The sequence below is a fragment of the Dipodomys ordii genome, unplaced genomic scaffold (genome assembly GCF_000151885.1).
Source record: "Dipodomys ordii isolate 6190 unplaced genomic scaffold, Dord_2.0 Scaffold130, whole genome shotgun sequence".
NCBI lineage: Eukaryota > Metazoa > Chordata > Mammalia > Rodentia > Heteromyidae > Dipodomys > Dipodomys ordii.
The window spans coordinates 163,588-176,355 of NW_012267346.1; the positions used below are offsets into that span (position 1 = coordinate 163,588).

At 40.3% G+C, this 12,768-nt stretch overlaps 1 protein-coding gene across 2 annotated transcripts in view; it reads right to left on the reverse strand.

The window, feature by feature from the left end:
* Positions 1–6,583: 6,583 nt before the first annotated feature.
* Cdkal1 (CDK5 regulatory subunit associated protein 1-like 1) overlaps positions 6,584–12,768 on the reverse strand; it is a 520,358-nt gene continuing 514,173 nt past the window's right edge. For both annotated transcript variants that reach the window (XM_013030462.1, XM_013030461.1), the window contains one exon: positions 6,584–7,053. In XM_013030462.1, the coding sequence (XP_012885916.1) occupies positions 6,862–7,053 (192 nt within the window). In that variant the 3' untranslated portion in view covers positions 6,584–6,861. The remainder of the gene's footprint in view (positions 7,054–12,768) is intronic.

Genomic DNA, 12,768 nt, shown 5'->3' on the forward strand with positions numbered 1-12,768 from the left:
ACACTTGCCTAGCATACATGAGGCTCTGGGTTCAATCCCCAGTAAGAGTAGTGTGAGGATCATCTTAAACAGACTTGGGTACATAGCTTTTCAGCTCATCTGATAAGATTATCCTATATGTATACTAATTATTGCAAGTAAGGGAAACCATGGACCTAGATTTCTTTGGGACTGGCTTACTTCTCTTAATATGATTTTTTTCCCAAGTCTTTCCATTTCCTAACAAATGGGGTGGTGTCTTTCTGACGGAAGCATAGAATTCGTGTGTGTGTGTGTGTGTGTGTGTGTGTGTGTGTGTGTGTGTGTGTGTGTGTGTGTGTGTACCACATTTTCTTGATCCACTCAAGAAAATTTTCCACTTAGGCATCTGGGTTGGTTCCATATCTTAGCTATGATGAGTAATGCTGTGATAAACATAAACATAGTTGCGTTGGTAGCTTTAGTATGGCCTTGTTTGTATTCATTTGGGTAAATGCCCAGCAGTGGGATTGCTGGATCATAGGGGAGCTCTATATGGAGTCTTTTGAGGAACCTCCATACTGCTTTCCAGAGTGGTTGAACAAGTTTACACTCCCACCAACAGTGCAGTAGGGTTACCTTTTTGGCCTGGATCTTTAGCTTTAATATTTTGAAAGCTGTTTAGAACTTCAAATTAAATATATACATAATATGTGTATACATAATTGGGATAAACGTAAATGGTTTGGCCTGGATCCTTAGGTCAAATCAAATACAGAAGAAATTTTCAAAGTATCTTGATTCATGGCACTCCATGGCAAAAGAAACAGTTACGCATGGTTTGTTAAGTAAAAAGGGCCTAACAACTCAACACACCTTTATGTCCTAATAGAAGAGCTGTTTTAAAATAAAGTGAAACTGGAAAGAATATTTTTTATTTCATACGCAACTTGTCATGGTTATTTAATAATAGGTGTATTGTCATGTCTCAGACCATAGAGTGTGTTTATTTCTTGTTCCCATTGGTTTTCAATTGATACATGTTTTATGTCATAGTAACTACCCCAAACCTAACCTCACAAAGATATCAAAAAATGTTGCACCCGCTGATGTTGAGAACTGTGAGTGACTCTGAGTTCCTCGCTGTGCAGTTCTTGAAGATGTTGCCATTTCCTTATGAATTGTACACGATCCCAGGCACACCCTGGCTGGCTCAAGGGCCAGGGAGGTGTTTTTGAAATGCATGCCCATTTTACACCCGGTATGCCATGTGAATATTTTGATATAGTGAATTGGTTTCTACTGTCAAGCAAACTGACATATCCATCACTTCATGTCATTAGCATTGTTGTCTTTAGAAGCCATATCTTTTTCAGGACAGGCAGTAGTGGCTCATGCCTGTAACCCTAGCTACTCATGAAGTGGACTTTGGGACTTTACTTGTCTCTCCTCTCCATTGTCTCGGCAGTACTTCAGTTTGAATCCAGGGCCTTGTACTTCATGGAAAAACACTTCACCACTTGAGCCATGCCCCAGCTTAAAAAAAAAATGTAAAGGTGATGTGCAGAGAGGTTACAGTTACATGTCAGGTAATGAGTACATTTCTTTTTGAACAATGTCGCCCTTTCCCTCATTTTCTGCCAGTTTTCCCCCTCCTGACCTGCCCTTCCTCCCAGCCTTTTTGCTTTATTTTTCAGATAGAACCTTGTGTTTTTACCTAGACTCATCTTGAACTGTGATGCTTTCAATCTCCACCTCCCAACTAGCTGGAATTACAGACTGCTCATCATATGCTGCCCCTTTCTTTCTTTCTTTTCTTTCCTTTCTCTCTTTCCTTTCTTTTTTTTCTTTCATTTTATGATGATAAAGCCTCTTGAAGCTTTATTTGTAACTAAAATTCTCCCTGTATCACTTCTCCTATGGCACCCTGAAATATTTATCCTGGAGTGAATTGAAAAGAAACAGTATATGTTTTACTGAAGTACATATGGAAATCTAATCCCCAGTAAAAAGAGAAGTTTCTACCAGATAATTTTTGTTGCTTTTGGTTGGTCATGGGGCTTGAACTCTAGGCCTGGGTGCTGTCCCTGAGCTCTTCAGCTCAAGACTAGTACTCTACAACTTAAGCCAGAATGCCACTTCCAGCCTTTTCCATTTATGTGGTGCTGAGGAACTGAACCCAGGGCTTCATGCATGGGAGGCAAGCACTCTACCACTGAGCCACCTTTCCAGCCCCTACCAGATACGTTTTTATGTTCTCAAATTGACACCTTTATACTTGATGGAGGAAGGCCTAGAAGGAAAGAGAAGAATAAAGAAAAAGAAACTTCATTAATGTATATTTTTTCCAGTGTTTATTAAGTAACATATACATTCTTGGAACAAGACAATACAGAATTGAGTACATGTTCCCCAAAATGAGTACATATTTCAGAACCCAGGCACTCACAGTCAGTCCTAGGTACATACCAATTGGCAGAGGTCAAAATCCAGAAGATGAGCTGAGCGCAGGTGGCTCACACCTGTAATCCTAGCTACTCCAGAGGCTGAGATCTAAGGATCACAGTTCAAAGCTACTCTGGGCAGGAAAGTCTATGAGACTTTTATCTCCAATTAATCACCAGAAAACTGGGAGTGGCGCTGTGGCTCAAGTGGTAGAGCACTTGCCTTGGGCTGGGCAGTGCCCAGGCCCAGAGTTCAAGCCCCATGATTGACCCACCACCCCCCAAAAAATCCAGAAGATGAAGGAGCAGCAAGATTTACAGCACAGGCGTCTATAGTAGGCTTTGTAGTCAGGCCAATGTCAAGCTCTGCCTCTCCACCTTAGCTCTGTGCCCTGCACGAGTTATTTAATCTTGTAGGTTTTCAACTGTTTTTCTTTTTTTTGAGTCAGGGACTCTATATCCCGGAGTGGGATTTAATTCTCTCTGTTTCTGGCCTCCCGTGTAGTCTTCCTGCCCCCACCATCCTCGTGCTAGAATTACAGGCATGCATCATACCCAGTGAGTTTCCAAATTTTTTTTGGTCAGATGTATGTACTTTTAGTCTTCTGAGTCTTTAATTTTTTTTTAAGTCAAACAGGAATAATGCCTATCCGAAAGTTGCTTCTTCAGGATTCATTAGCACTGATAAAATGCACAGTCTAGGTCTACTCCATTTAAGGGCTAGTTGTCAATATCGTCATTAAAATAGAGATGTCTTATTGAAGGGAGGCTGCAGAAGTATTTGCTATTCTGCTGAAGAGCAAATAGCAAAAGTATGAAGAAAAAAATAATGGTTCACCTGCTGGTGGTATATCCACTTCAGAAAATGGTAGTATCTAGTAATGCTGAACATGTGCAAACACTGCGACCCAGCAATTCCATTATTAGATGGATATTCATCACTCACACACTTAATGTGTTCTAAATATCTTAATAAATCAACGTGATTCATAACAGGCAAATAATTGGAAAAATAGTGAAATGTAGAATGCGTAAACATAATGTGGTACTCTTAGAACACTATACAGCAATGAATACAAATTACTGCTAAAACAATACTGTGGATGCATAACTCAAAGCTGACCCAAAAGAAGGGGGACATGAAATAGTGTGTATTGCATGATTTCCTTCATAAAAACTTTCTAAATAGGCAGACCAGTTTACAATGTTAGTGATAAGGACAGCGCTTACCGTTAGGGAAGTGGAGTTAATGGCTAGGACAGTGCATGTGGAAACTTTTGGTGCTTGCTACAATGTGTACTTAATTTTTGAGTCCTTATGACTTAGTTCACTTTCAGACATGTATTATTTTAATAATTTTAAAAAACTATTGACCAAAATCATTGAAAAGATATCTTCACAGCTTTCCTTCTTAGCAGAGAAGACAGATAAAAATAAGAATAAAGTTTAAAAAGGAGTAGGTGCTTGTGGCTCATGCCTCAGGAGGCTGAGATCTGAGGATCCTGCCCAAGCAGGAAAGTCTGTGAGACCCATCTCCCATAAAGTACTCAAAAAAGGCTGGAAGTGGTGCTGTGGCTCAAGTGATAGAGTGCTCGCTTTGAGCAGAAAAAGCTCAGGGACAGCACCCAGGCCCAGTGGCCATTTATGTCTGGAACCTGTAGGTCATGTCTTATCAAGGATGGTGTCTCTTGGGAAAAATCAGGTTGTGTTATGGTCATCCTAAAATCACAGCAGCTCAAGACCACAGCTTTAGTGTTTAGCAACACAGGTCCTGACACAGGTCTAGCAGGTGCCAGCAGGGAGCAGGGCCCCTCACATGAACTTGAAGACCCAGGCTGAACAAAGTACCATCTAGACACACGGATCCACAATAGCCCCAGTGATGGGGACAGCAGGTGACCATGTACTCTGGTTCTGCACATGGGTGTACAAAGACTGATGTGACTCTCACACAGGCAGCTCACTAGCTAAAGCCAGGCTCCGTAAGCATGCCGGCATCACAAGGGTAGTGATGGTGCTGCACCGGGCAGGAAGGAGGCATTTGGAGAGGTCACTCTCCTCAGTCACCATTGCTTCTGCAGCTCCAGGCTCGTCTCAGAGTCCTCCTTCCCAATCTTCTTCCTTCCCTCCCTCCAGCACCAGCTGATAGGAAAGGGAAAGCTAGATTTCACAGCATTGTTGTCCCTCTACTCCTGGCCATCAGCAGATTGACAGACACTGAATGATCCAGTCCCGGCTGCAGGGCAAAGGCTTTGGTTCTTTGCTGGACCAAATTGCAAAGTGGAGTGGGACCTAGCAGAGGGCAGGTCATGGTTCTGGGGGAGAATCCTGCACTATTGAAACAGTCCTTGTAGATCACATTGAGCTTGTCCAGTGGGCAGTGGCTACTGAATGGCTGGGTATGACCATTTCTTACAGGTAAAAAAAAAAAATGGAGAAGGAAAGAAAGCTGTGAGAGGGAGGGAAAATGTGAGAAACGAGAGTAAGTCCATCTTATTTGTGTGTGTTCATTATATGTAGTTTTTTAATCCGAATAAGTTTCAAAACCTAGCTGTTAAGGTCCTATGTGCAGATGGCAAGGCTCAGATAACGTGGAGAAGCTCTGGGCCCGTTCCCAGCGGTGTTGAAATCGCATGATCTGCTGTGTTGTTTCCCCACCCTTAATTCTGTGAACACAATGTCTCCAAAGAGCAAGTGGTTAGCCTAAAGGCAAGGTCAACGTGAGTGTGCTTCACTGAAATGATGCAGTGAAAATCTGAGATTTGTTGAAAAGTAGCCTGTGTTCAGTGAAGGTGTGGGCTATGGGAAAATGGATCAAGCACCTGCAGATCACTGAACTCTGCACTCTGAGCATGGCTGGCATTTCCTCAAGGATCTCCTCAGGACCATGGCTCTGATAATACCCAGGGTTTACTCCAGAAAAATTCATCTGTTTTGATCCAGTTGTGGGCATGAAGTTTTTCCGACAGCCTACTCTAGGTTTTGGTTAGTATTTTGATCTGTGCAAGGTGTTTGTTACACAAACCCCACAGCGGAGCCCACTGTTTAGGAACCAACCAACCATGCACAGAGTTCAGGAAAGGGAGGAGGTGGCGGTCTCTCTGTTCTGCTGAGAAGTGAGGCACGCTCCCAGTGGATGTCTGACCACAGGACAGAGAGGGACACCGGCAGGGCTTTATAATTAAACAGCTCCTTTTAGAAGCACATTTCAGGCTTAGGGGAACTGCACCCACATTGAGAGATGGGAGGGGGCGGGGAAGGGATGGAGGGTGAGAGAGAGTCTGTGTTCATTTGCCAACTGATGACAAAGTTTTGATCTGGGGACCTTACAAAACACAGAAAATTTGCATGAGGGCATAGGTTTAGAAATTAAAACAATCCCAAGGCACTTGATTTTCCTGTGCTTATACAATGCAAACCACATACTGAAATTCTGATACATAGGATTGCTTATTAATCCATTTCTTTTATTGTGAAAGAAATCATTCATTTAGTAAAGACTGATGGTGTCCCGTCAAGGTAAAAATGTGTCCTAGTTGCTCACCAATGTCAGAGAAGGGACCTGGTGGGTGTAGACAAATCCTTTTTTCTGGTAGGTGCTGTAGACGTGGGTGGTTCTTCAGAGTTCACCAAAGGTTGGCAACAGTCCTTCAAAGTGGTAGATTCTGCTGATACATTCCAAGAGGAGCAAGGTTCCCAAAATAGATCTCCATATAAACTGTACAGGAAAATCTCTTTGTGAAAAAGATGTTTATGCCAGGTGCTGGTGGCTCATGCTTGTAATCCTAACTACTCAGGAGGCTGAGATCTGAGCACCGTGGTTCAAAGCCAGTCCAAGCAGGAAAGCCTGTGAGATTCTTATCTCCAATTAACCACCCCAAAACCCAGTAGTGCTATGGCTCAAAGTGGTAGAATGCTAGCCTTGAGCAAAAAAGCTCAGAGACAGTGCCCAGGCTCTGTGTTCAAATCCCAGGACTGACCAAAAAAAATCCAAAACCACAACAACAAAAACACCAAAGATGTTTGCAGAATTGGGATTCTAAACAAAGCATGAAGAGGAAGACACGCTTAAAAATGTTTATTATCAAATGACATTTTTTTTTCCACATCAGGAAAAGATGACTAGAGCCACTGTGTGGTAGATTCAGACTTGAAGAGTAGAGAATTTCTTTCTTTCTTTCTTTTTTAATACAATCACTGGCATTTCTTACTAAGAAATAAGCTAAAAGGAATTTCATTTGAAAGACAGTCTATGCCAGCTGTAATTCACTTTTAGGTCAAACAGCCAATGGGCCTAACTCTATGTGAGACGGCAGAGAATCATTAAAGGAGTTGAAGAGTAGGCTGAACGAGCTGGTCAGATGCCCGCCCTTTGAGAACGGATGCGCCACTTTCCTGTCCCCTGGGACAGGAGATTTGAGTTAGAAACTTCTTGTGCACAGACGCCTCTAATTGGGCTCTAATTGTAGACCTTGGCAAGAAAAGCAAGAAGAAACGCAAGCAAGGCGAGAGCCGCCACTGTCCTCAGTGCACAGTCTTGATGGAGTCTTTGCAGGTTTAGCGCCACTCTGGAGACTGCTGAGGTGGGCTGAGTTTCAGTAGAGGTGTAGGATGCCGAACCTGCATGATTCCCAAGCCTGTTTCTGAATTCCTATAAAGAAAGGGAGGAAAACCAATGTTCATATGCAGAGAAGGCCCTGTTGGTGGTATCAAGCAAGCTCTGGGTTTCTAAAAGGTGCTACCATTTCTTTATTCCTCTCGCATGGGTACACAGGAACACCTACCATGGCCCAGGTGGCCCCAAAATAGGAATGGATGTCAATTCCTTTTTCTAAAGGCCAGACCAAGTTCAGGACTTTCCAGACTATACTCATAAAATATTTACAGAATTCACATAGAGTGCAGTCAAGTCTACTCAGCAACAGATTATGGAGGGAAAAAATGAGATTCTCAGATGGGCTGCTGTTACCTCAAGAGGGCTCACCTCAACTTCAGTTAAGAGATCTGACTAGAGACCTCTTCCATTTAACCAGGTGTGCCTTACCAATGCTATCATTTTCTATGTATGCCAGACATGGAAAAAGGCTGGGAAACTCAGCTTGGAGAATGCAGTTCAAGGACAACCTGTGATGTATATCCCAACTTAGGCAAAAAGTATAGGAGGATTGTGGTCCAGGGTAGCCCAGACAAAAAGTGAGATCTTATTCAAAAAGTAACAAAAGACAAATAGTAGAGCATTTGCCTTGTGAGCACAAGACTCTGAGTTCAAACCCCCCATTATGAGTTAAAAAAAAAAAAGACAAACACCTGAAAAACAAAGGAAATAATTGCCACGGTCAAAAGACAGCCTACAGTGGGAGAAAAATTGTTACCTGCCCTTCATTGGATAAGAGGATTCATATTCAGGAAATATAAAATCTCTAACAAGCCAATCAACACATTTCATTCCAATCAGAATGCCTATCATCAAGATACCAAAATAAAAATATTAGTGAGGTTATACATTTGGTGGGAATGTGAACTAGTGCAACCACTCTGGAAGTCAGTATAGAGGTTAATCAAAAACCCAAAAATAGAACTCCCATATCATCTTGCTATAACCCTCTTTGGAATTTATCCAAAGGAATGTAAGTCAGCATACAACTGGGATTTGTGAACACCCATGTTTATAGCAACACTACTCAAAATAGACCAATTATGGAATCAGCCTCCGTGTCCAAGTGATGATTGGATAAAGAAAATATGGTACATATATACAAAGTGGACTACTATTCATTCTTCCTAAAGGAGAATGAAATTGCAGGAAAACTGGATGGAACTGAAAACTCATGTTAAGCAAAATATGGCAGACTGAGCAAGGCATGTATTGCCTGTTCTCTTTCATATGTGGAATATTGCTCTAAAGAAAAGAAATGATGAATATAAAATTGGGGGGATATTGCTTGGGGATTGGATTCAGCAGGAGGGTAGAGTGTGAGAGGAAAGGCCAAAGGGGAAGGATTAATATAGTTGAAGTACTTCACATATTCATACAAAAATAGAATGCAACCTATTTTTAATAAATGTGTTTGGAAATAATCACTTAAACTCCTTTGTACAGTATGTGCTAATAAAATGAAACAATAATAAAATGAAATAATTCAGTCGTGATTATAAAAAAGGTCAAGAGATCCAAGAGCACACAGCTAAATGAAGTTAGGAAGGCAACATAAGTATAAATGAGAAATTAAGTATTGAAAAAAAAACAGAGATCTTGAAATACAGAATTCTGAAAGTGATATTAAGAAAAAACATACCATTGAACATCTCCACAACAGAGTGATTAAGTGGAAACAATATTTGAAAAGTTAAGAACACAAAAAAATTTATTGAGTAAAATAATAGGTAATTTTCCTAACCTGGGGAAAGGTATGGATACATCCATGTCACTAGACATAGAACCTGAATAGACATGACCAGAAAAGAACTTCACCACAGCCAATAACAAGCAAACTATCAAAAGTAAAAACAAAACAAATTCAAAACTAAAAGGGAAAATCATCATGGAAAATTTAAGGAATTAATAGCAGATTTCTCAGCAGAAATCTTAAGGCCATGAGGGAATGGAATGGCATAGTCCAAGTCCTGGAAAAAGAAAGAAAAAGCAAAAACTCTGCCAACCAACACGACTAAAATTCAGTAGAGCTGTCCTTCAGCATAGAAGAAAGAAATCCCAAGATAAGCAAAAACAGAATTCATGACCATTAGGTCGGCCATACAAATGATACTTAAACGTGAACTGTCAGAAGTAAGAGATGGACAGCTACTATCATGAAAGTATGTGGAAGTATAAGACCCACTAGAAGAGTAAATATACAAAGGGTCAATAGAAAATAACATGCAAGCCAGGCGCTGGTGGCTCACGCCTGTAATTCTAGCTACTCAGGAGGCTGAGATATGAAGATCGTGGTCAAAGCCAGCCCGGGCAGGAAAGTCCGTGAGACTCTTATCTCCAATAAACCACTAGAAAACTGGAAGTGGTGCTGTGGCTCAAGTGGTAGAGCGTTTGCCTTGAGCTGAAGAGTTCAGGGACAGAGCCCAAGCCCAGAATTCAAGACCCACGATCACCCAAATAAAAGAAAAAGAAAAAAAAAAAAGAAAATAACATGCAGTGAAATGCCAAATTACAAAGATGAAGAAAACAAAGAATAATTTTTAAAAGCTAGAAGAAAATCATCAAAATGACTGGAATAACTCCTTGCTTATCAATAACAACCTTCGATATAAATGAATTAATTTTTTCAACTAAAAGATATGAATGAAGTCAGGAATATTTTTCTTACATGAAATTTCAGAAATAATGGCACCTATACATTGCATGTAAAAAGATGGAAAAGTGTGTTCCATGCAAAGGAAAGCGTAAAATAAACCAAGCAGAAGCACCTATCTTTATATTGGATGTAAGAGATGTTAAGACAAAACTGTATGAAAAGACAATTATATATAATCAAGGAATCAATTCAATAAGAAGCTTCAATGATAATAATAATAATTCTATATTCATGAGAAGCTGAGTACCTCTACTTTATATAACCAACAGTACTAGCTCTAAAGAAGGACAGGCTCCAACACAAAAATAATGGGGGATTCTAACACCCCATTTTCATCAAAGAAATGTTAAGTCCACTTTATTTAAATAGCTACACATTCTTTTCATGGGCTTATGGAACATTCTCTAAAATAGACCATGTAGGCCACAAAACAAACTCAACCATGTCCTAGGTCTTTTTTATCACAATAGAGTACAATGAGAAGTCACCCACAAAATAAATGGTAGAAAACTTATAAATTCATGTTGACTGAACAATAACATTTTTTGGAGTGTGTGTGTGTGTGTTTCTGTGTGTGTGTGTGTGTGTGTGTGTGTGTGTGTGTGCTTGAACCCTTAGCCTTTTTTATGTCAGGCAAATGCTCTACCACTTGGCCTATATCCCTAGGCTTTTTTTTTTGTTTTGCTTTGGGACAGGGTCTTGTAGTTTGTTCAGGTTGGCCTCAAACTTGCAATCCTCCTGCCTCTAGTTCCTGAACTATGTACTGTTCTCTGAATAGATGGTGGTTTACTGAAGAAATCAGGAGACAAAAAGGTTTTGAAACCACTGAAAATGATTGAAACTGGTGGGATAAAGCAAAAGCAATACTAGTCCACATCAAAATTGGAAGAATTCCAAATAAACCTAATAAGGCCACTAAAGCACTTACAAAAGCATGGAAAAACCAAGGCCAAAATTAGAAGAAAAGAAAGATGAGAGCAAGATTAGGCTAACTAGTTCATCCATGACTTCTTGGAACCTAGCATGGCTATCTTATAGAGGAGGTACTCAGTAAGTGCTTAGGAATGAATGAATGGGTGAATCTGAGGGTGTGTGTAATCTTATGTTCCTGGTGATCACCATGTCTTGCATTGCACTCAGGAATCTGTTCTACATCAGTTATAAATTGCTATGTCTAGACATTTAACCACCAGTTCCCATGTTCGCTGGGTGTTACAAGACCAGAAATAAGAGCTAGTTTCTCCTAGGCCAGAGCTTTTTAACCTTTCTAAGTCACAGATGGCTTTCAGAAGCCAGTAAAACTACAGACTCTCACTCAGAAAATGGTGGAGGCCTCAGTCCATATATCCACACAGCCAGCCACCGTAAACGCTACAGTGCTGAGGAAGGTTAGCAAGCAACCTCGCGTCCAGAGTGGATACACATTTTATGCATCCTTCAGCAACTTTTCTCTTTAAGCAAAAAACATAAACAAAAAACAAAAACAAACAAACCAAAAAATGATGTTTATAAAATTTTGGGCCATCTTAGAATGGGCATCTCAAAGTAGGAAGCCCTGAAATTTCAGCTTCATTAGGTTCAGGAGAAAAAAACCTCATTCTCAGCTTATCCTTGGCTCTATGTCTGCAGATGAAGAAGCTGCCACTGTGATGTGTGGTGCTAGGCTGGCCTGGAGAGAGGTGTGTCTACAGAATGAAGCCTTGGGTGTATAATGTATTGAAGACTAAATGATATGTTTTACTCTTGCTTGAAAACAAAACAGCTAGTCAACCAAACAACAAAACCAGACTTTTTTATTAGTGGTATAAAATCTCCCTCTCCCAACTCATTTGCATGAATTTTTGCCCCCTCCTTCAAGTATAAAAGTTACCTATTAACCAACCAAAGGAGTTGCATTCAACTTGGGCATTATTTTTTTCTCTCCGACCTTCGAAAATTTAACACATTTTAACATAATTGACATTTAAAATACTTTTATTGTTATTGTAGAAGTGATATACAGAGGGGTTACCGTTACATGAGTCAGGTAATGAATACAATTCTTTTTGAACCATGTCTCTCCTTCCCTTGATTTCTCTCAGTTTTTTCCTCCTGTCCTCACCCACAAGATGTACCGTTCATTTTCCAAATAGTGTCTAGTGAATACTCTTGTATTTGTTTGCCCTTTGTTCCAACTTTTTTGCATCCCCCCCTTACCTTCCCAAAGACAAACAAGACAAAAGGGAAAAAAAACAAAATAGGAACAACAACAATTAAAAATGTCTCTTGTTTCCTTTTCTTGGAGTTTATTTCATAAAATATTTATTTTATATGCACATAGCTATTAAGCCTTTGAGATCTGCTCCTATGCATATCTTCCTTTGGTCTCAATATGTGAATGTCTAGAGACCTATATAATTTATCATGCCCCAGTATGTGTGTTTGTGTGTGTGTGTGTATGTTTAAATCATACAGTGTGTGCACTTGTAGATTTATAGGCACATTCTATCTGCCACAAATGAGGGAAACCATACACCTATGTTTCTTTGGCTCTGGTTTACTTAGCTTAAGGTAATTTTTTCCAAGTCTTTCTACTTCCTTATGGTACAATATCTGGAAGCATCGAATTCCATTGTGTATATATACCACATTTTCTTGATCCATTTGTCCACTGAGAGGCATCCTGGGGGTGGATTCCATATCTTGGCTATGGTAAAAAATGCTGCAATGAACATGGTTATGTGGATCACTTTAGTGTGGCGCTGGGTTCTATGGGATAGATGCCCAGGAGTGGGCTGCTGGGACATAGGGTAACTCCATGTTTAATCTTTTGAGGAACCTCCATATTGCTTTCCAGAGTAGCTGCACAAGTTTACATTCTCACCAAGAGTGTAGTGGAGTTCCCTTTTGGCCACATCCCTGCCAGCATTTGTTATTATTAGTTTGCACGATACTGGCCATTCTAACTGGGGTAAGGTAGAATCTCAATGTTGTTTTGATTTGCATTTTTTTTATGCCAGAGAAGTTGGAAATTTTTATTTCCTCTTCAGAGAAGTCTCTCTTTAAGTCTTTAGCCC